This window comes from Myotis brandtii, unplaced genomic scaffold (assembly GCF_000412655.1).
Source record: "Myotis brandtii unplaced genomic scaffold, ASM41265v1 scaffold658, whole genome shotgun sequence".
NCBI lineage: Eukaryota > Metazoa > Chordata > Mammalia > Chiroptera > Vespertilionidae > Myotis > Myotis brandtii.
Window position 1 is genome coordinate 3,047,799 of NW_005370558.1, and position 20,481 is coordinate 3,068,279.

Consider the following 20,481-nt stretch of genomic DNA (forward strand, 5'->3'; position numbering starts at 1 on the left):
GATGGCAGGATGAATTCAAGCGGGAAGTCTCAAGGGCTAACTAAGGGAGGGAGGTGATCTGGTGTGAGGGTGAGTATGAGGACGTCAAAATAGGCCTTGAACTAGGAGGCGTTGAGAACAGAGGAGAGATGCAATGGAGGGCAGTTGGAAATCTGGCAGGAACCAGTGCTTGGAATGCCAATGCCTAGTCGGGATCCCTCCTTGCAAGGGATGAGATTATTCAAACAGGCCTGAGCTAGGGATTACAGAAGCAGAACACGGATGTCATGTAATGACATGTGCTTGTAAGTGGGATGCCTAACCTCTCTATGCCTCAGATTCATCATTTATATGTAAAATGAAGATGGAAATACTACAGCACATATAAGGTGGTTTTGATTGTCAAATGAGAAAATATGTGGAAAGCGCTTAGCCCCAGGCCTGACATTCCATTAATGGATGCCGTGATTATCGTTATTATTTTGGTCAGGAGTGAGCAACATAGGAAGGCGGGAGGGAGAGAATTATAAGGAAAGGACTGACGCGCCTGTAATGCGTTTCTGCTCATATCTCCGAATAGTGCAGAAGGATCAGACAATGCCCACCTCTGGCATTGTCATTTCCCGCCTCTGTAGGCCTTTGTTTATCCCATTGACTTTTCCTGGATGGCAGTTTCCCACATGTTCATTATACACACCCTCTGATTCTTACCCACCAGGGTTATTGTAAAGGTTAGCTCAACAACAAAAAATATCTAGTAATATTCATGGGCCTCTGTCCACTGATGCTCATTATTGTTGCTGTGCATTTTAGTGTAACCCATCATGAGTGGAAGAATGCCTTCACCACATCAGACAATAAAAAATACTGGATAACGGAATGTGCATGTATTTCAAAAATAAGCAAGAATTAGAATGTACGTACGGGGGTCAGTGTTGTCTGTCCCCCTCCCCACACTGTGTCTGTATAGCTCATCGTCATCTGTGCATTTTCCAGGGACCTCACTCTTGGCAGTGTGTACCAGTACTGGGTCATCACCATTTCCGGAAGTGAGGAAGGCGAGCCATCGCCTGCTGCTGTATACACCCATGGAAGTGGGTACTGTGGCGACGGCATCATCCAGAAGTAAGTAGATCTCACTAAAGAAAGGGGAAGGGTGGTGCTCATTAGGCCCAGAGATGCTCAGGATGCTGAACAGAAGAACTTACAGGTGCTCTTCTATGTGTGAGCTGTGAGTTAGCTTTGATCCCCAGCAGCCTATCCGTTTGTCTGCAGCGGTTTGCTACTCTCAGAAGAAAAATAATGATACGTTTCGGAGCACATACATTTCTCAAGTATGCAATTGATCTATAATTTTGACAGAGCTGTCATCATGCACTGACTACCAGTATGCTCTTGTCCTTAGTGTACAGATGCATGCCACAGGGATTCTTATATTCTCTCCCATCCCAGCCCACATTGAGCTAGCAGGTCACAGTGCATCTGGGTCAAAGCACTTTTACATTTTTTGCTGGTTACCAGTTACATCTGTTAAAATTCCATATTTATTTGTTATTCTGTTGCATTGTATTATATCAACACTTAACAAAAGGGGTCAAAGGCCCCCTAAAATACCAAAATATTCCAACTCACTGTAATGTTGAAACCATAAATCCAGGACAGTTCTCCAGAGTGAATATTGAATGTGAGCATATGTACCAAGTACATGAGGCAAAGTAGTAAGTGTAAAGATTCCCCACCAGCAGCCAAAGAGGAAAAGTGTGATCAGAAAATACAAAGCTGGATGTCTAAAACATGGATTTAATTGGATATCAGGCCATCCTTGCCCTTGTCCACGGGGCAAGATGTTATGCAACCACAAAATAGGGGCAGGAAGCTATCAAGACTTTTGCATTGTTTTTAAAAAAGTAAACCTTTGAGTTTTTTCCTTCAGAAAAAGTACCAAAAAAAGTGTTTTTCTGGCACAAAATCAAATAGGTTTGTCTCTAGGGGTGGAGAAGAGACCAAAAAGCATTGACAATTAACTTCCTTACTGGTAAAATTGTATTTTCTATTGCTAACCTAGTTGCAAGTCACACTCTTGCTAATACTCTTAAAAGTATTGGCAAATATGCCCGGCCAGCATAGCTCAGTGGTTGAGCGTTGACCTACGAACCAGGAAGTCACAGTTCAATTCCCAGTCAGGACACATGCCTGGGTTGCAGACTTGATCCCCAGTATGGGGTGTGCAGGAGGCAGCTGATCAATGATTCTCTCTCATCATTGATGTTTCTCTCTTTCCCTCTCTTTTCCTCTCTGAAGTCAATAAAAGTATATTTTAAAAAACTATTGGCAGATTTAATGATACACATTATGTGTGGAGATGGCAAAACAAGCTATCGGCAAAATTCCTTCATTAAACGGCACTGCTGGGTGTCCCATAATATCTGTGCGACATGCAACTGCAATGACTGTTTCTGCAGGGGGAGGGGCTGTAAAGAATTTATTTCACAGTTGAATGAAGCCACTGATGTGCAGAACATGCATCCGCTCATAGGCGTAGCACACATACGAAAGAGAAGCGCTGGATGGCTATTTCCTTCAGTTCATCATTGACACCAGTGCTGGAGGGGCAGAGCAATTGAATTTGGCACTGAGGATTTCATAGTTTGTAATGTGAACTGGAAACCTGCAGCGGGATGAAAGGACCGGCTTGGAGCACAGCAAGATTGACACAGTTATGCAAGTAAAGAGTTTGCACATGAATAGCCCTCCACACAGACCTCAGTTATTGGCCAGCAAGGGCCTAGGGCAGCATTGAAGGGAATAGTGAATGCTGTGAATAAGATCAGAGGCGGGCAGTGAGGTACACCTTTTCATCTTAATGTGCAAAAAGATGCTCATGTGAGCAAGATTTTGTGCCCCACACAGCTCAACACACTGAAGCGTACTGGCTGTCACAAGGAAGGTGCTAATGCAAGTTTTTGAAAGAAGGGATGACATTTTAAAACAAATGTTGACACTGATAAGGCCAGTAGTGATTCTTTACACCAGTGGTTCTCAACCTTGGCTGCACATTAGAATCACCTTGGAATCTTGTTAAAATCCTGATTTCTGGGCCTCATCATTAGTAACAAAGAAACAGAATTTCCCTCCGGTGATTCTAATGTGCAGCCAAGGTTGAGAACCACTGCTTTACACGAGTTCCAGTGGTTTGCTGAGTGCTATGTCTCAGGAATATCTATGGATATAAGGAGTCTTCGGTATTGAATTAAGGTGCAGACCGCCTGATTGCCAAGAATTGGACTCTTTAAGCGTAGAAGATAAAGCTCCACATGTGTCAGAGGATGTGTTTAAGGTCCACACCCAGATGCAACCATCAGGCATGAAGATATGGTTTCCAGTGCTTGATGCACTAAAATAGGGCAGGGGAGCCATCGCTGTTCTCTCCCGTCTTAAGACATCAGCCTCCAGCTCTGGTGCACATGCTGTCCAGTGGAACGCTGAACAGCTGTGCAAGGCGGTCCCCGGGGAAAGTGCCCCATCATTTGTGGGTCCAGGATAGAGCAGCAGATCCAGAATCTCCAGCAAACACTTGCGGTCATTGCTGCAAACCCATAATTGTGATTTGGGATTTTCTAATTTAGCACAAAGAATAAAAAAGGAAACTCGCTTGATGTGGAATCAGATCTCCAACTCAGTCTCTCCATTTTGGAGCCCGCTATAGACGCATTGGTAAAACACTGCAAACAATGGCATTCTTCCAGCTGATCTAGAAATGGATTGTTGTTAGTATTCATTTAAAGAATATTCTTAACAGCGTTTTTTAGTGTTTTTACCTAGAACTGGTATCCTGCATAGACATCAAGTACGTGTTGAGTTACCTGCAATTACCTAATAATTGGTGACAGGTTTTGTAGAAACTGAACAGAGCTAGTGAACATGAACAGTTTCCTCAGCAAAACCAACAAACACAAAAACCACAACTTTGAAGTAAAGGAGGGATGGCATCTTAACTAACTGGATTTTTCAGGGGATGATACATGTTATTTGCTGTGTGTGTGTGTGTGTGTGTGTGTGTGTGTGTGTAAGAAAATGGTTGAAAACACTGGATGAATATCACGACAATGATAATAATATTCATAAACATTAGCTGAGCCTCTACTATGCATGAGGCACTGTGCTACTTAGCCATCTCCTTGGGTTCTTCCAACAACCATATTACATAGATCCTTTTACTATACTTTACGAAAGAGACGACTAACACACAAAGATTAAAGTGGTTTTCTTAGCCGTATAGAGCCAGTAAGGAGCAGAACCAAGACATGAACCAGGGCCCAGGTTTTCATGTGGATTCACCATTGCCTTGTTGCGTGACCAACAATTGTGCAAAACTAACAACTAAAGGAGTAGCTACATGCTTTCTGCTATGTCCAAGGCACAGTGCCAGGCATCGGGGTGCTAGGATGACAAAGACTGCACTTCCTTTGGCATCTTAAAGCTGAGGATAGGGGCTTCTCAAGTGACAGGACAGGGCAGACAGTGTGACAAGCGCTGTGATAGATTGAGCCTGGTGTCGTTGGTCACAGAGAAGACAGCCTCCCACTCCAGCCTGTGAGGTCAGGGAAGGTTTTTCAGAACTTCTCTATCTAATGATAGATCTTTCATGCCTAGAAGATATTTGTGGTGACCCTAATTTTATGCTTAAACCAATAGAACACACTGTTTGGGTGGTGAGGGAAGGCGGTTGAGAAGTATTCTTTGTGGCTTAGGGAACCCAGCCCAGGTTTAAAAAAAAAATCTCTCCCCAGATAACCCATGAAATAGCTAAGGAGCACAAGGCCATCCCCATTTTCCAACGTGCGAGACTCCGTGGTGGAGATTGGAACAGGGGCCTGGCTTGGGATTTGGGCTGCTTCTTTGCTCCTGGGTGTGCAGACAGGAGAGAGCCTCGGTGGCTCTTTGGAAATCAGTGCAATGCCCTGGCCATCTTCAGGATTGATTGCAAGGCACCATCCTGCTATGCTGACACCTCTTAAAAGCAACAAACATTTCCCAGTATTAATTGCCCCGGTGAAGGCAGAAGTCTGAGGACTCCTTCATGCTGTGATAGGGCCCAGCTGGTCTCCAGGGAGGGAGGGAGGGACAGCTGCCACACACTTTGCAGAGACCTCCCAGGACAGAGTGGGAACGGGCTGTGATCCCCTGAGCATCTACTGTGTGTCACACACCGTGCCAGTCACTTGCCATCACATGTCATTCTTACACGCACTCTAAGGAGTAAGTATAATTACCTCCATTTTAACCAGTGAGAAAATGAAGCATCAGCATCTAGAATAGCACCTTCCAGTGGATTTTTTTGCAATGATGGAAATCTCTTCTGTGCTGTCCAACACAGTAACCACTAGCTACATCCAGCTACTAAGGACTCGAAACATAGCGACTATGACTGAGCCAGAGCATTTTCAGTTATTTTGCATGTTCATTGGTTTACATTGTCCAAGATAGAAGGATCAGACAGAGAGATCCAGTGACTTGTTGGAGATCACACAGCCAGTTTGGACCATGGGGATCAAAACCCAAGATTTCTATTTCTCAGAGGATGGGAATTTTTTTTTTTAAATCAGCAGTTCATTGAATCTTTCTGTTTTTATTCCTCCAGTTCATTGAATCTCTTCGTTACTATTCCTCTCTTTTCTCCTAGGTCCAATTCCAAGAGCATTGCTCATTTTCTTTCCATCCTAACCTCTGCAGAATCATCCTCAGGTGGTGAAAACAATTCCTAAAATAAACAAGAGGAGGCATTTTTATTTCCTAGAAGCATAGTTAGTTCCACAGGCCTAGGCATTCTTGATGCCAGCAGACAACACACCTATGGAGAAGGCAAAATTTTCTGATAAAAGGAAAACCCAGCTTGAGCATGTGAAGGGGAAAAAAAAATCTTGACCTTTAAGAGCATTGAGAAAGTGGGGAGAGGGTGGACACGGGGCATAGTGAAGACAGCATTTATATATTAGAAATGCCAAAATGTTCTTTAAATCCATCGTTTTAAAGTGGCAATGACATTTTCTGGACACAGTGCAGCAAGGTCTGTTCATTCATTTGTTCGTTCATTCATCCATATCTTACTCCCATCTGACTTGCTGACTTAGCTGATTGAGATCTCAGAGAATGTGTTTGAAACAGAAATTTTGTTGTCATCAGAAACAAAAAAATAAGGCAAATGGCATGGGATCCGACAGATGTACACCTTTTAAGCATCTCATCTTGATGATGAAAAAACAGAGACTTACACAGGGAAAGGGACTTTCCTGAGGCCTGGGTTGCAGGGGACTTTGCCACATCCACATCCTGTTGTAGTTTTGAAGCTGATGAGATCCCTTTCTCTCCTATGTGTTCTGCAGAGGCCAAGGTGAAGAATGCGATGACATGAATAAGATCAATGGTGATGGCTGCTCCCTGTTCTGCCGACAGGAAGTTTCCTTCAATTGCATTGGTAAGTCTTTGTCATTTCCCTGGGCCTGGCTAGGGACGAACAGTGAGGAATCCTTGACCAGTTACAATAACAGCAATAGTTGTGACTGAATGAAGTTTCACTCCCTTATATTGCAAATATGTATTGTGTGCCTCCTATGGGCCAGGCACTGTTTTAGGCACCAGGAAATACAGCAATGGAAACAAAGGGCAAGTACATCCCTGCCCTGGGTAGCGTAAGTTCTCATAGAGGACAGAGGTGACTGGGAACTCTGTTGACCTCACTTCACCTTACACACAGCATTGCTCTTCTTCACACCAGCTGTCCAGGATGGTTAGTTAGTATAGATTTTTAAGGCTTTTATTCCTACTGTAGAGATGAGAAACATCAAAAGCCAGAGAGATTATAAACCTTGCCCAGAATCGTACAGGTCGGGAGTGATTTGAGACAAAACCAGGACTTGGACCTCATTTTGTCTGATTATTAGGCATGTGCTCAGTCCATTTGGCTACACAACCTCCCTCTAGGATCCAGGGACCACCAGCCCCCTTCCCCCCCACCCTCTCCCCCCAGCGCATTCCCAACCTTGGGCATTTTTCTGACTCAAGGAAGAGGGAACAGCAGACCAGCCTGTGTTTAGAAAGCAAAGGTCCTTTTCCCACCTTCCCTAGGCCTCCTCTTGGAGTCTGGCTGATCTTGTTGTTTCAGCCCCACTTGGGAGGCCCTGGCCAGCCCCGGGCTGGTAAACAGACAGGGGTTGGGGGGCAGGGATGGAATTTTGAGCTGGCCCAGATGAGATCATACTTCCTTTAAGATGCAAATCGATACCTGAAGATCAAAGGTCCCCAGGCTAATCCCCTGGGCTGGAGGTGAAAACTAATCACAAATCATTTGCAAGTACAAAAGACAGAGGTGCTCTATCTGAGGAGGGCAGGGGCAGCTGTTGGGGGAATGGAAACAGTGCTGGGAAGATTTCTCACTGAAAGGCAATTTTCTAGGAAAGGGGAGGAAATGTCTTGGGGTCCTCACAGTTGCAGTGCATTCCCGTGCATTTCGACCTTCTCCTGGTAAATTGTGAGCTCCCTGAGGTAAATAATATAAGTTACCTTTTATTCCAGTCGCAGCACACATTTATTGAGCACCTACTATCTCCTTGGCACCAAGTAGGGGCCCAGCAGCACCATAGGGGGGTCCCACTACTGCTGTGGATAGAAGGAAGGAAAGATGTGGAGGGAGGGAGGACAGGAGAGTTTCTAGGCAAGACCTTGGGTTTTTAAATGGCAGAAGGTGGTTTGTTTTTTTCCTTCTCCTCCATTGGTTTCAGTTTGTCGGTCTGTATAAAAGCCTGATGTTAGCCGAGTGGTGGGGTGGAAAGAGCCTTGGACTAAAATGAAGAAAACCAGGCTCTGGTCCTAGCTGTGGTGAGAACTTGCTGGATAATGCTGACCAAATTGCTTCCTTAGCTTGGGCCTCAGTTTACCTTCTGTAACTTGAAAGGATTGAGTGAGGTGGTTTTTAAGAGCCTTGACTGCTCTTCTGTTGTGTGATTTTTCAAGGTGTGTGATTATTATTTCTCATAGTCACAAGCTCTACCCTAACCAAACCCTCACCTTTGCTGTCATCCTCAGGACACCCAACATGACTCTCAGATCATGCTGGGAAGTAGCTACCTATTTTACTTGCACTAAGTTGGCATGTGATTCAAGTGCTTCTGGGAGAAAGGTAGGATGTGGGAAGGTAGGATATGGTACCCAAAGGGATGCTTGGGTTCTGACATCCATGTTCTATGTTGCTTGAGCACTAGGCAACCATAAACAAAAATAAGTAGCCCTTACAGGAGAAGCTTCTTGTCCATGGAAAGGGTCTGCACAATACCTTCCATGGGCCAAAGTCGGCCCACTGCTTACATGTGTAAATAAAGCCTTACTGGAACACAGCACACCCTTCCTTTACATATTGTCTGCTGTGCTTTCCTGCTACAGCAGCAGAATTTGGTGGTTGCAACAGAGACCTATGGGCCAAAAGGCCTACACTATTTACTATCCAGCCCTTTACAGACCACATCTGCTGACCCCTGGTCTATGGATTTGGAGTCTTTGATGCTCTTGGTGGTGGGAGTCTGGTGCAGAGAGGAAGTGAAAATTAGGACATGGTTCATCATTTCTCAGAAAAAGAACCGAATTGTAAGCATACAGTGGTGGGGCCTGGGAACCTCTGTTAGAAATAGCACTGGACAGCGAGTCCAGCCCCAGCTTGCCATACCTCCTTGGGCCTCACTTCCCCGTCTATACTTTGGATAAAATAGCTGGTGTGGACTAGATCAATGATTTGCACATGGCGTTAACGGAAATGCTTCAGAGGAAAGGCGTGATGATGAGAAAGTTTGTAAGAGAATGAGATTTGGACCCTAATAGATCCATTTTTATACTGACATTTTCTACTAGATTCCGCCTATTGTGCTGCTGATGGATGATATTTATTGAACATCTATAATAATAAAAGCATAATATGCTAATTAGACTGGACGTCCTTCTGAACGAAGCCGGGGCTGTGAGGGAAGCCCGGGTCCAGGTGACTGCCGGCGGCCAGAGGGAAGCCTGGGTCCTGAGTGCTGGAGGGAAGCCCGGGTCCCGGGTGCCAGAGGGAAGCTGGTGCCGGCAGCCAGGAGAAGGAAGGCCTACTCTTACACGAATTTTGTGCATCAGGCCTCTAGTCTATTATATATCAAGCATATTTATAAACTGACTCTCATAACAATTCCATTAGTGTCCTGCTTTTACAAAAGAGGAAGTTGAGGCATGGGGAAGTGAACTAAGGAGAGGCAGTTAAATGGTAGAACTGGGGACTCAAACCCAGAGGGCCTGACTTCAGAGCTCATGGTGGTAAACTACTTGCAAAACAGTAGCTCTTGGTGTTGTGGGGCTCCCGGGGTGAATGGGGAACATAGTGCTGCAGGACAATTCATGGGGTACATAACAGAAGGGCATACAAAACTGTTGGGTGTGGGTGGTGTCCAGGGAAGGTTCCCTGTTGCCCCTGTATGTTGAGTGTGGCTTGTGCTACAAGAAAGACCTCCACTATGGCCCCCGCCCTCACCATTTACTATTAGAGAAACTCACAGAGACACAGGGCATCCCAAGAAGAAAAGGGATCTATCTACCCAGAGATCTCAGCTCCCAGGAACTATATTCCAAGGACAAACTCCACAGCTTTAATCTAGAAAACCATCTTCCTCTAAGAAAAGCTGCGCAAGAATCAATATGCATCTTTGGCTCCCCAGAGATCCAGCTCTAATGAGTCAGAGAAAGGGGGCTGGAGCGTGGGAGGCTTTGCCAAGGTGGACATTGTTCGCATCATTACATTTGTCAAGACAGTGGTCAAGATAGTGGCCCACAGAACCGGCTTGAGTGAGACTGGCTTGGTTCATACCATAGTTTAGACATGGGGCCTTGGCTAAGCTTCAATGTTCTCATCCAGAAAATGGTAAAAATCCTGGGACTCAACTGTGGCAGTTATTTACCAATTTGTAGATAGTTCTTATTTGACTCCCTTCCCTAGGTTTAGAAAAGAACTCTTTGTTGTAATGATAATGAGGCAGAGTCCAACCACCACGACCAAAGTTGAAAACACAAGCATCTCCCAGCCCCCCTTGTAGCTGAGTGTGGGCACAAGACTTGCACTCTCCTCCTGACCCCCAATCAGACACCAACCCAAGACTTTGAATCAGAAGACAGAGTGACCCAACAGAAACCATTTTGATAAAAGATGGTGGCAGTGGCCACACCCCCTGCATTTCCAAAGTACCAACGACAGCATCCAGCATTAGGGCTGAAGGTTCTGTGTGTAACAGCAGCTCTGAGATGTCTTCGCAAGACCAGTCATTGGACCTAATCTTGAGCTTGGAATTGGGCTTCAGAGCCTGCAAAGCCAGCTCTCCAGCCCTCCCAGAGAGTCTTCCATAAGTATCCAATGTTCTCTGAATAGAGTTTGCTTGTTTGCTTGTTTTGCTTAAGTTAGCCAAGTTGGTTTCTGTTGTCACTTAGAATCCTGACCAAAAATTGTTGTCATAAGATACTGTGAGTTTTAGCCCTATTCTTAGCAAGTTAGACCTGCTTGATGCACATTAACTATTACTTTTCTCAGTGTGTGTGTGGAGGGGGGAGGGGGGAGCTGGGGAGTATGTTTGTGTGTATCAGCAACAACCACTATTTATCGATACCCATGAGGTGTCATGCACCTTTGTATAATGTGAACCGATGTGAGGTCTCTGGTATCCAGATGTGGGATCTTAGACCTACAGTGATGCCTTAACTTGCCCGAGGTCACACAGCTCATAGAGAAGGGGATCCTCTCTCCAGATGAAGTGGAGAGCCTTTGCTTTTTCTACTCTGTACTCTGCCTCCCCATCTGAGGGACTTCCTTCCTTCTCTCCTTTTTCTATTTTTTGGCACTGACCATTTAGTAGGCGAATGTTTTCCCTGGGTTTGGTACCACCCCCACCCATGTGAGGGGGTGTCAGACTTATGGTGGTGTTTGCATTCACTTTTCAGAAGCCCACACATCCAGGAGTATTCCCAGGGTGCCAATATGTTATTAAGCAACAGCATGGCACATCCCTGTCCCACTTTCCCACCCCCAGGACCCTCGTCCCCCTTGCAACATGGCAAGTTGCTTGTTAAGAGGAATACCACCCACAAGACGTCTTGGGCAATGCATGCTATATCCCGGCAATGTGGAAACTATCTCGTCTCCCCCCTTCCTTTAAAATATAACATACACCAGGCCTGAGATGTCAGTTAAAAAATGTGGTATCAGTAAAATGATAACGCCCCCCACCCAGCAGGCACTGGCTGGAGGCATTGTTCGGCAGCGTGGGGATTCTGTCTCTAAGCACTGAGTCATGAGTTACAGACAGGCTACTGATAGCAGCTGGAGGAGGGAAGGCAGTGGTCAAATTAGTGGGACAAAATGAGAAGCATCACCAAAGGGGTTACACTTAGTAACGTATCTCGAGCCATTGCTGGAAATGAGCTGCCTTCTGCGACGACAGTTAGTCCATGAGGGGAGCTGTGCTGGTGGGGACCCCTCTCCTCCCGTCCTGTGTCCGTCAGGAGAGCTGGGTGCAGGTCCCCATTTAGATGCGGAAGCCTGGGCGTGTGGCACGTGAGCAGCTCAGAGCCTCAGTTTCTCTCTTTGTGAAACGAAAGCGGTTGGGCTGAGGGCCCGAAGGCTGCTTTTCCTCTCGGACACAGATATGTCCAACACCTGAAGGCGCGGGGGTTTCCAGTTCTGCCTGACGCTGGTATATAGTTAAGAAAACAAAGCACAGGGCCCCCCATGCTGTCGTTCCCAGACGTGCACATTCACTGGGCGTCTCTTTTTCTCGCTCATTCCCTGCCACTATCATTACATTGTCTCTGGTCCTCACGGAGCATCCCCTGCCCAATCCTACTGCAGGGGCCAATAACTCAGTTATCTGCAAGGCAGATAAGGGAGAGGCGGAGGGGTCCATTCACCTCCCAGCAGTCACTGGGAGGGGCGCAGGTCACCCAGCCTCGTGGCCCCTTTGTCAGGCCGCCCTGGCCTGATCCTAGCCAAGTGCAGAAAGGAAAACAAAAAGATGAATCGCCTCCTCTTCTTGGTGAATGTTCTGATGAGCCTTTAGAACAACAGTGACTAAAAGGGAAACAGCATCTGGGAGGGGGAGGGGGAGGAGGAATGGGCTCTGCCGGGAGTCACAGTTATTGTTATTTTTCTTTCTAACAACATGAAATCGGGACAGATGACCCACCTCTCACCTTACCAAAAAAAAAAAATGAAAAATTTTAAAACAAAACAAAATAAAACTTCTCCTGGCCTGTATTCCTTCAGCCCTCCCTCTGTAGAAGGCATAGTGACTTTCGCCAAAATGCCTTCTTGAAATAAAGCTTCCCTTGGATGGAAGACAGACCTTTAAAAGAAGAAAAGAGAAATACTAGTGGTCGTGGTGGTGATGAAGGTGATCATGGTGCTGTCAGCTAGAAGAGGTGGCATGCTTAGCACTGGCATGATGACCTATGGCTTAAGGATTAATGATGGATTAAGATGGATATGGGTATTCACCCATGTGGATTCTGGGTGAAACGTCTGGCCCAGACACTTTTTATTTGTGCCTCAGACTTCTCATCAGTAAAATGGGCTAGTAATAGTTTCTACTTTTTACAGTTGTTTTGAGAATGAAATGAGGTTATATAGGTAAAGCATTTAAAAACAGCAATACCTGGTAAATCTTACGTATGTGTTTGCTACCACTGCTATAATTAATGTTATTAGTATAGTTAATAACAAGTTGTAGTAATCCTCCCAGGAACCCTAGATAAATAATATTATTTCAGTTTCGTAGAGGAAAGAAACTGAGGTTCAGAGAGGTTAAGTAACTTGCCCAAGGTCTCACAGCTAGAAATAGCAGAGGTGCGATTCAGAGTCCCTAGGCAGACCTGCACACTTACCCATGAAGTCACTGCATTTATGAGGCACCCAACTGTATCAGCCTTTGTATTAAGAGCCCCTTTTTAAAGTGATTTTATTCAGCCTCCCAGCCGCTCTGTGTAATCAGAATAATAATGCCCATTTGGCTGGTGAGACAAGTGAGGCACTGAGAGATGAAGTGAATTGCCTTAAGTAAAGCAGCCAGCTAAGTCATAGGAGGCTTCAAATCCCATCTGCCTGCCTTTAAAGACCTTGTCAATATCCAGAGGAACCCCCCCCCCAAAAAAAAAAAAACAACTTCTTGAGAGCCTCCTTTTCCCTGTTTCTGCTTTGGTGCCATTGACTCACAGCAGGAAGCGAAAGTGAATGCACATGTCCTTCCTGTGCCTGTTTCATGAGTCATGAAAACGACAACCTTCCGTTATTACCACCCCATAAATGTTCCACTGCACAGAGCCCGTGCCCTCGACATAAGGCCGATCTGGGTTTGGGGCTGTATTTTCGTTTTTAACAGCTCGCCCTCCTGTGACAGTAGCCGTGTTGTTTTTTAGCATAAGGGGAAGCTGTCACTTAGGGGAATGTGTTAGAGACAGGAGCCTGAGCTCAAATACCTGTTGGGTGTAATGTGTCTATTGGTTACTTCTGGGTCATCTTGGTCATCTCCCGTCCTCCGTCTGAGTCTCAGCCTTCTCTTCTGAAAAATGGACATCATTTTCACACACCGTCTCTCTGTTGAGAGAAAGAAGGAAATAAGGTCTGTAGCATGTTTAGCACAATGCATAGCAGTTAGTGAACATTCAAAAACACGAGTCAGTGCCACTTCATCTTCCCTTTTCTCAAGTCCCATCTCAACTGCAAGTGATGCAAAGGTGCCAATCCATCTCTGGCAAAAATGGTCCTGAACCGGGCCCTGCCATCAGCACGTGGTAGTACCTTATGCAAAGTGACTAGAAAGGGATGGCGGTGAGCTGGAGGACCTCCAGGGGCCCTTTCAGCTCTGACTTCTAGAATTTAAATCCCAGATCATTATTGTTTTTAAACTGTGCATTTTAAAAGAAATGAGGGCTTGGGGAGGAGAAAGGAATTCCTTTAACCCAGAGGGTCAAAGGGGGTCAGCAAGGGGACAAAGGCGCAGGAAAAGGAGGCGATGGGGTGGAAGGCTGCCATGCGGGCCGGACCAAAGATCTGAAGTCCTCTACCGGGAGGTCTGATGGATGCATTCAAACACCCTGGAGTCAGCACCGGTTAGGATCAAGCCTGCCTTCAGCCTCAGACCACAGTTTACCACCTCCTTTGGAAACCCGGGAGGCCTACCCCACAGAGAGGCCGGGCTGGAATGAAAAGAAACAGGAGGGCCTCTGAGGCCAGAAGGGAGCAATTCTAGCCCTGGGCCCGGCGGCTTCCTGACTCTCAGGGAGGGGTCAGGCACGGAGGCCTTGGAGCTTGCCTGAATTCGAGGAATAGGGATCAAACTTTGATGTGTGCCTTTGAAAGGCAGCCCTCGTCCAAGGCAGGTGAATCTGGGTAGCCAGGAACAAGGGCTTCTTTGTGGCATTGCAAGCGACCAGAAGCCTGCCTGTGCATGCCTGTGCCTGGCTGTGCCTCTCTGCAGTCCTGACCTAGGAGCCGGGGACAGGGGAGAGGCCCTGGGGCCAAGTGTCCCTGTGGGCCTCTCAGTAGGTCCCGGCTCTATGTTCTTTCTTGGGGACCATGTTGGGCTGGAAGAGACATTTAATATTCATGAGTGTGATCTCCACTTGAAGGGAATCCCCTGAGGGAAAGTGAAATATTAAGCAAGTGAGGGATATAGACCTAATTGCCTCCTCTTTTCTTTTTGGAGAAAAGTAATGTGCTTAAAATAAGATGATGGATAGGCAGCCGGGATGGTGTGAAAACCCCACTGCCCTCGCCTGCAGAATAAATCAGCTTGGTGCTCTCACTCACACAGAGAACCAGACAGAAGGCAGTGCAACTTGGCTGCCGGGTCACACCAGGTCACCCGTTCCCAGACCGTGGATGCCTGCTGTGTGCCCGGCACTGTGCTAGCTGCAAGGAAACCAGCAGTGAGCCAGGGAGACCAGAGAGGCCAGGGATATGACACTAGTAATTACTGAAAACAATCGTTGAGAATGCCCCTGCATGGACATATCGGAGGTATGGAAGTGCAGGTCCTCCTTCCTATCTGAGGGGTCAGAAAAGGCCTCCTTGAAGACACGACATTTAACCTGCAACTTGAAGGCTAACTAGGAAGTGGACAAATTAGGGAGCAGTGGGGCAGGGGAATGGAGTGAGGACTGCAAGAAGGCCAGACCATTAAACCCTCCAGGCAGGAAAGAGCTTTGGAAGAGGTCAAAGAAAGTCAGCATGGCCGGATGGCAGGGAAGGAGAGAGAGCAGGGGCGGGACCCTGGCAGACTCTGACCCTTCAGGGCCTTGAAGGCCGTGGCCAGGCTGTTGCTCATGGCATGGAAGGAGAAGAAGGCAGCTCCCACGTGTGCATTCTGCCCTCAGTGCCAAGCCCTGTCGGCCAGTGCATGTTTGCATAGAGCAGGCATCTGAAAGCTACTTACTGTCCCAGCCAAACCCTACCTGCTGCCTGTTTGGGTAGATGCAGTTGCTTGAAAGAGAACTATTCCCCTTGATTCAGATATTTGCCGCTACAAAGACAGAGTGGAGCAGCTCCAGCAGAGGTCTTGGATGGCCCCATGAAGCCAGCACCTTTATTGTCTGGCCCTGTACAGAAAGAGTTGCTACCCAACTGCTGGCAAGGATGCGTGAGTACCTAGTAGGTGAAAGAATGTCCAGTTAGGGAGCCATCGAGGCAGAGGAGAGAGAGGTGAGTGTATCACCCCATCCGTCTCACCCCTGGGCCTGGAGCAGCACAGCTATAATTGTGTTGGCTACCACATTTTCCATGGACACATCCGTTTTCCTCATTCATGAGGAAAGATGTCATCGTGTCCATCCTTGGGTCCCCAGTCAGTGTCTGGCGTCCTGAATCAAATGACCCTTTGAAGCAGAAAAGAGTGGCCAGGAGCCTGGGCAGCACCCTGATTTCCCCTGGAGAACATCTACTCCCTTGTCTCATTTCACGCTCACAGCACCCCTGGCAACCACTTTCCAGATGACACAACAGAGCCCCCAAATGTTTAAGTGACTTTTGAGAAAGTGGCCTCCATTCAGAAACTGTTTATTGAGCTGGGAAACCACCACAACAGGAAACACACTTTGGTGACGGCCACGTCCCATGCTGGGCCCACAGCCACGGAAATCTCCTCCCGTGATCTTTCTGAGGGAGGCTGCAGGAAGGTGGGGATTGTCCCCTGAATTTTACACCAGAAGAAACTGAGGCTCAAACAGGTGAAATGACTTGTTCAAAGCAGGTGATTATTAAGTAGCAGAGCTGGGATTTGAACCAAGATCTGCCTAACTCCAAAACTGGAAGAGCCGCGTCCTCCTCCAAATTAGCAGACCTTCGGAACAAGTGGGAGTGATGAGATGTGCATATAGATCACCACCCTCCCCATCTCATCATCCCAAACAGTAGTCACAATAGCAGAAATAGCTTGCTATTAATTTAATTGACTTAATCACTTTTTTCCTATCAACTCCTCTGATTAATTGCATTGACCTTATGAGGTAGTTTTAATATTATGGCTACTTTATAGATTAAGAAAAAGCACAGAGATGTTAAGTAATTTACTCAAGGCTCCCCAGGAAAGGGATTCGGCTCTGGGATCTGGCTCTTAGGCCCTCAGGCTGAGCTACGAAACTTATGCTACCTCTTGATCATTATTGTTATCTAATTTTTTAAGTGTACTTTCCAGAGCTGAACAGCCTACCAGCAAACAGAAAATGAGAAGGGACAATAATAGACTGTGCAAAAGGACTCTCCACATAAAAAGATCCCAGGGTCTCTTTAAGAAACACTGTCTGGAGTGTTTGTTTACAGATCGTTAACTACTTAACAGAGGGAGAAACTAAAGGCCCCTTTTTCCTGGCTGCTACTGATTAAATACCAAGGGGAAATTAAGATAAAGCAAATCTGAAATTATAATAATTTTAAGGGTTTTCAATTTTAATTCGCCAGAAAGATAAAATAGTCCATGCCCTGCCTGTGCAGCCCTGCTCACAACCACCAGAGTTGCCTTCTCTGCCCTCTGCCCTCAGCGTTGGAGTCTTGCAAAGACAGCTGAGACCAGTCTCACTCCTCTGTCTACATGGAGCACCTGCGGCATATGAAGTCAGGTGCCAGGCAGGGTGTGGGTGGGAGTGACAAGCAGGAGCCAAAACCCTTCCTCGGAGGACTGCTGAGGACAGTGGTCAGTGAGGATGTGCAGGGTTTGGTGGGGCCGCCCCAGTAGGCATAGTAACGCCCCGGGTGGAGGTGGGAGAGTTGGTGGCAGCTTCCTAGACAGCTGGGCTCAGTAAGACCAAGAGCAGGGCCTGCTGCTGTAAGGTCCTAATATCAGGACATGATAGGAGCAGTGTTTGTCTTTTGGGCTTTTTAAAATGTGTTTATATTGATTTGTTTAGAGGGATAGAGAGATAGAAACATCTATGAGAGAGAAGTATCGTCAGTTGGCTGCCTCCTGCGTGCCCCCTACTGGGGAGTTGAGCCTGCACCCAGGCATGTGCCCTGACCTAGAATTGAACCAGTAACCTCCTGGTTCATGGGTCAATACTCAGCCACTGAGCCACACCAGCCGGGCAAGGGGCAATGTTTTAAGACCCACCTCCCCCTAGTGGGATGCTCTTCAAGGGCCCACAAAGTACTCCTGGAAACTGACCTGAAGGGACTTCAGAGTGGTTTTGTCTTTCAACACCAGTCGGAAACGGGGGGTGTCTTATACACGGAAAAATACGGTAAATCTAAATTCCTTACTATGGCATCAGGCATCAAGACTGGAGTGGTCTGATCTAGTCACATGTACCTTGGGCTTCAGAATCTTCTGGGCTTTGCACCTATGACCCTGCCTCGAGCTTCCTTTCATTTGCTCTCAGAGTTCCCCTGCCTGGGGTGTGTCCCCACCAGTTCCTCCTCCTCAGAGATTTAACCCAGGTGTTAGCCCCTAAAGCAGCGGTTCTCAACCTGTGGGTCGCGACCCCTTTGGGGGTCGAACGACCCTTTCACAGGGGTCGCCTAAGACCATCGGAAAACACATATATAATTACATATTGTTTTTGTGATTAATCACTATGCTTTCATTATGTTCAATTTGTAACAATGAAATTGGGGGTCACCACAACATGAGGAACTGTATTAAAGGGTCGCGGCATTAGGAAGGTTGAGAACCACTGCCCTAAAGGAATCCTTCTGATGCTGGGTAAGGTTGAGTTGGGGTTGGTGGGGTTCCTTCCTGCTCTCACAGCATCTTGTGCCTCAGAGCAAAATGCTGTCAGTCAGTCAATTCCTTACTTGCCCTGCTCACTAGACTCTGAGCTCTCTGCATGCTGAGACCCAGTTAATTCCTCTGATTCCTAGGATTTAGTCCAGGACCTTGTAAATAATTTGTGGCTCCATAAGTACAGACTATGAGTGAGGGAAGCATGTATTTTTAAAGGGTTGTTTCTTAAGAGTAACTTTCTTAAGTTTTATTTATCAGGCAACAAAGTGTAGTAGAGCTTTGTTGGCCTTTAGGGTCCGATGGACCTGTCTGAATCACTGACTTTCCACCTCACAGTGGTCCTCTCTACACGACGTCAGCGCTGGGCTGCTTGTGTTCAGATCCCAGCTCTGCCACTAAAGTGGGGTGGGGGGGTTCTTTAGTCAGATTGTACCTTCCTGTAAAGGAAAGACTGGCTCCAATGGCAAGGCTCCTTTATCTCCGTACTGACTGTGGTCATAACTCTTTGATGAGGTCCAAACATTTTACAACTTCAGGAGAAGGGGTAGATAGAAGCAGTGACTTTGGTGGTTACTTAAATCACCCCCCAGAACTCTCTGATAACCCCAAATCCAACTGCTTTCAAAACGAAGTCCGGGTCCAGCTAGCTTCCTCTTGGGAACCAGCCTAGTTAACTAGCAGCTGGAAAGGACTGCAGGTAGGCCACCCCCCAGGCAGAGAATTCAAAAGGAAGTGGATGGCTGTGTAAATAACACTGCTTGAAGGGGCATTTAAGCAGAGGCTCTTTGTTAAGGAAATTGATGGCTTTGTAAGTACTGCCTCTGAAGGGAGTACTTTAGTGGAAGGTTCCTGAGCTCCCCTGGTAAATTCCCTAATGGACTGTGGGCCAGGAATCTGGGCCCCCACATATTCCATCACTTGCCAACAAAAACCTTGGATTCTACTTTTAAAAATTGAAAAGGGTTATGGAGCCTGTGTAGTTTAACTGGCACAAGGTAGCTGAGACAGATTGCTTCCTTTAGGGAGAGGGAGACGTGGATCTTCCCCAGAACCTTTGTTCCTGTGAGGCACCTTGCTAGGTATTTTCTAGGCAGCTTCTCATTCCATTCTCCTGAGGTCTGCAAAGACATCAGGTCACCAGCTTGCTGAAGGGGGAACTGGGGCTCGGAGATGAAGTGGGCTGCTCATGGACACCCCGTTAATTGGTGGAGAGCAGGGATGTGACAGCAGACCCCGGAGCCCCCCAAGTACCACAGAATGGCAGGGCATCGTGGAGAATCAGATCAGCGGTCTCATTAGATCCCCCTCGGTATCCACATTCTCACAAAGGACATGGATTAGGCAACGTGGGTGGATGTAAGGGAGTGGGTTTTGGAATCAGATGAATAAGGATTTGGGTTTCGCTGTATGAAACTCTTTAAAGACCATTTCCCTTGTCTGTGAAATGGGGATAACACCACCAAACACAAAGGATTCTTCTGGAATTAAAGGACATTGCCTATTTAAAAGCATTTAACACAGGGCCTAACAGGAACCACACCATCCAATTATTCATTTAGCAAATATACTTATTACATAGTGGCTATAATTTTAATTGGGGAATTAGATGATGCTATGGAGAACAGAGAGAGGGACAACCGGCCCTTCTGGGGTGGATTGCCGGAGAGATTTTCCAGAGGAGTGTCTGGGTAAGACTGGATGAAAGGATGGTTGGAGGCTCAACTTAGGAAAAGCAAAGCTAGGAACATTGGGGAAGCTTCTGCAAAGGTGGGGAGGGGAGGAAGAATCTGGGACACCCAGGAAGTGGACAGGATTTCAGCCTGCCTGGAGCTGGGACAAGAGCATGAGAGAAAGCAAGAGCAGGCTGTGGAAGCAGGCAGGGACCAGATGATTTCTTGACGCCATTGAGCCTCAGAAAACATTGAATGAACAACTATCTTCTGAGGTAGCCTGTTGCATTTTCACACCAACTGTAGTTTGTTAGAAGAGCTTCTACTGTGTCCCCTGGGAGCCTTCAGTTCCTTAGGTTCAGCGTTCCCATACCTCTGTGGACATCTCTTCATGAGGCTGCCTAGCTTGGGCCCCAGCAGTCACCAGTGGCTTCGAATTGGTCTGCCCAGCCATCTCCAGGGCCAGAGGAGACTTCCCTGACCTCCATTCTGGCACCTGCAGCCAGCAATGCCATCTGCAATCTCAAACTCTTGTTTGGGCAAACATCTTCTCCAGTTGGTGG

General features: G+C 46.9%; 1 protein-coding gene across 3 annotated transcripts in view; it reads left to right on the forward strand.

The window, feature by feature from the left end:
* Positions 1-20,481, forward strand: part of PAPPA (pregnancy-associated plasma protein A, pappalysin 1) — a 215,964-nt gene that overhangs the window by 97,513 nt on the left and 97,970 nt on the right. For all 3 annotated transcript variants that reach the window (XM_014528925.1, XM_014528924.1, XM_014528926.1), the window contains exons 8-9: positions 976-1,104; positions 6,363-6,454. In XM_014528925.1, coding sequence (XP_014384411.1) covers positions 976-1,104; positions 6,363-6,454 — 221 coding nt within the window. The remainder of the gene's footprint in view (positions 1-975; positions 1,105-6,362; positions 6,455-20,481) is intronic.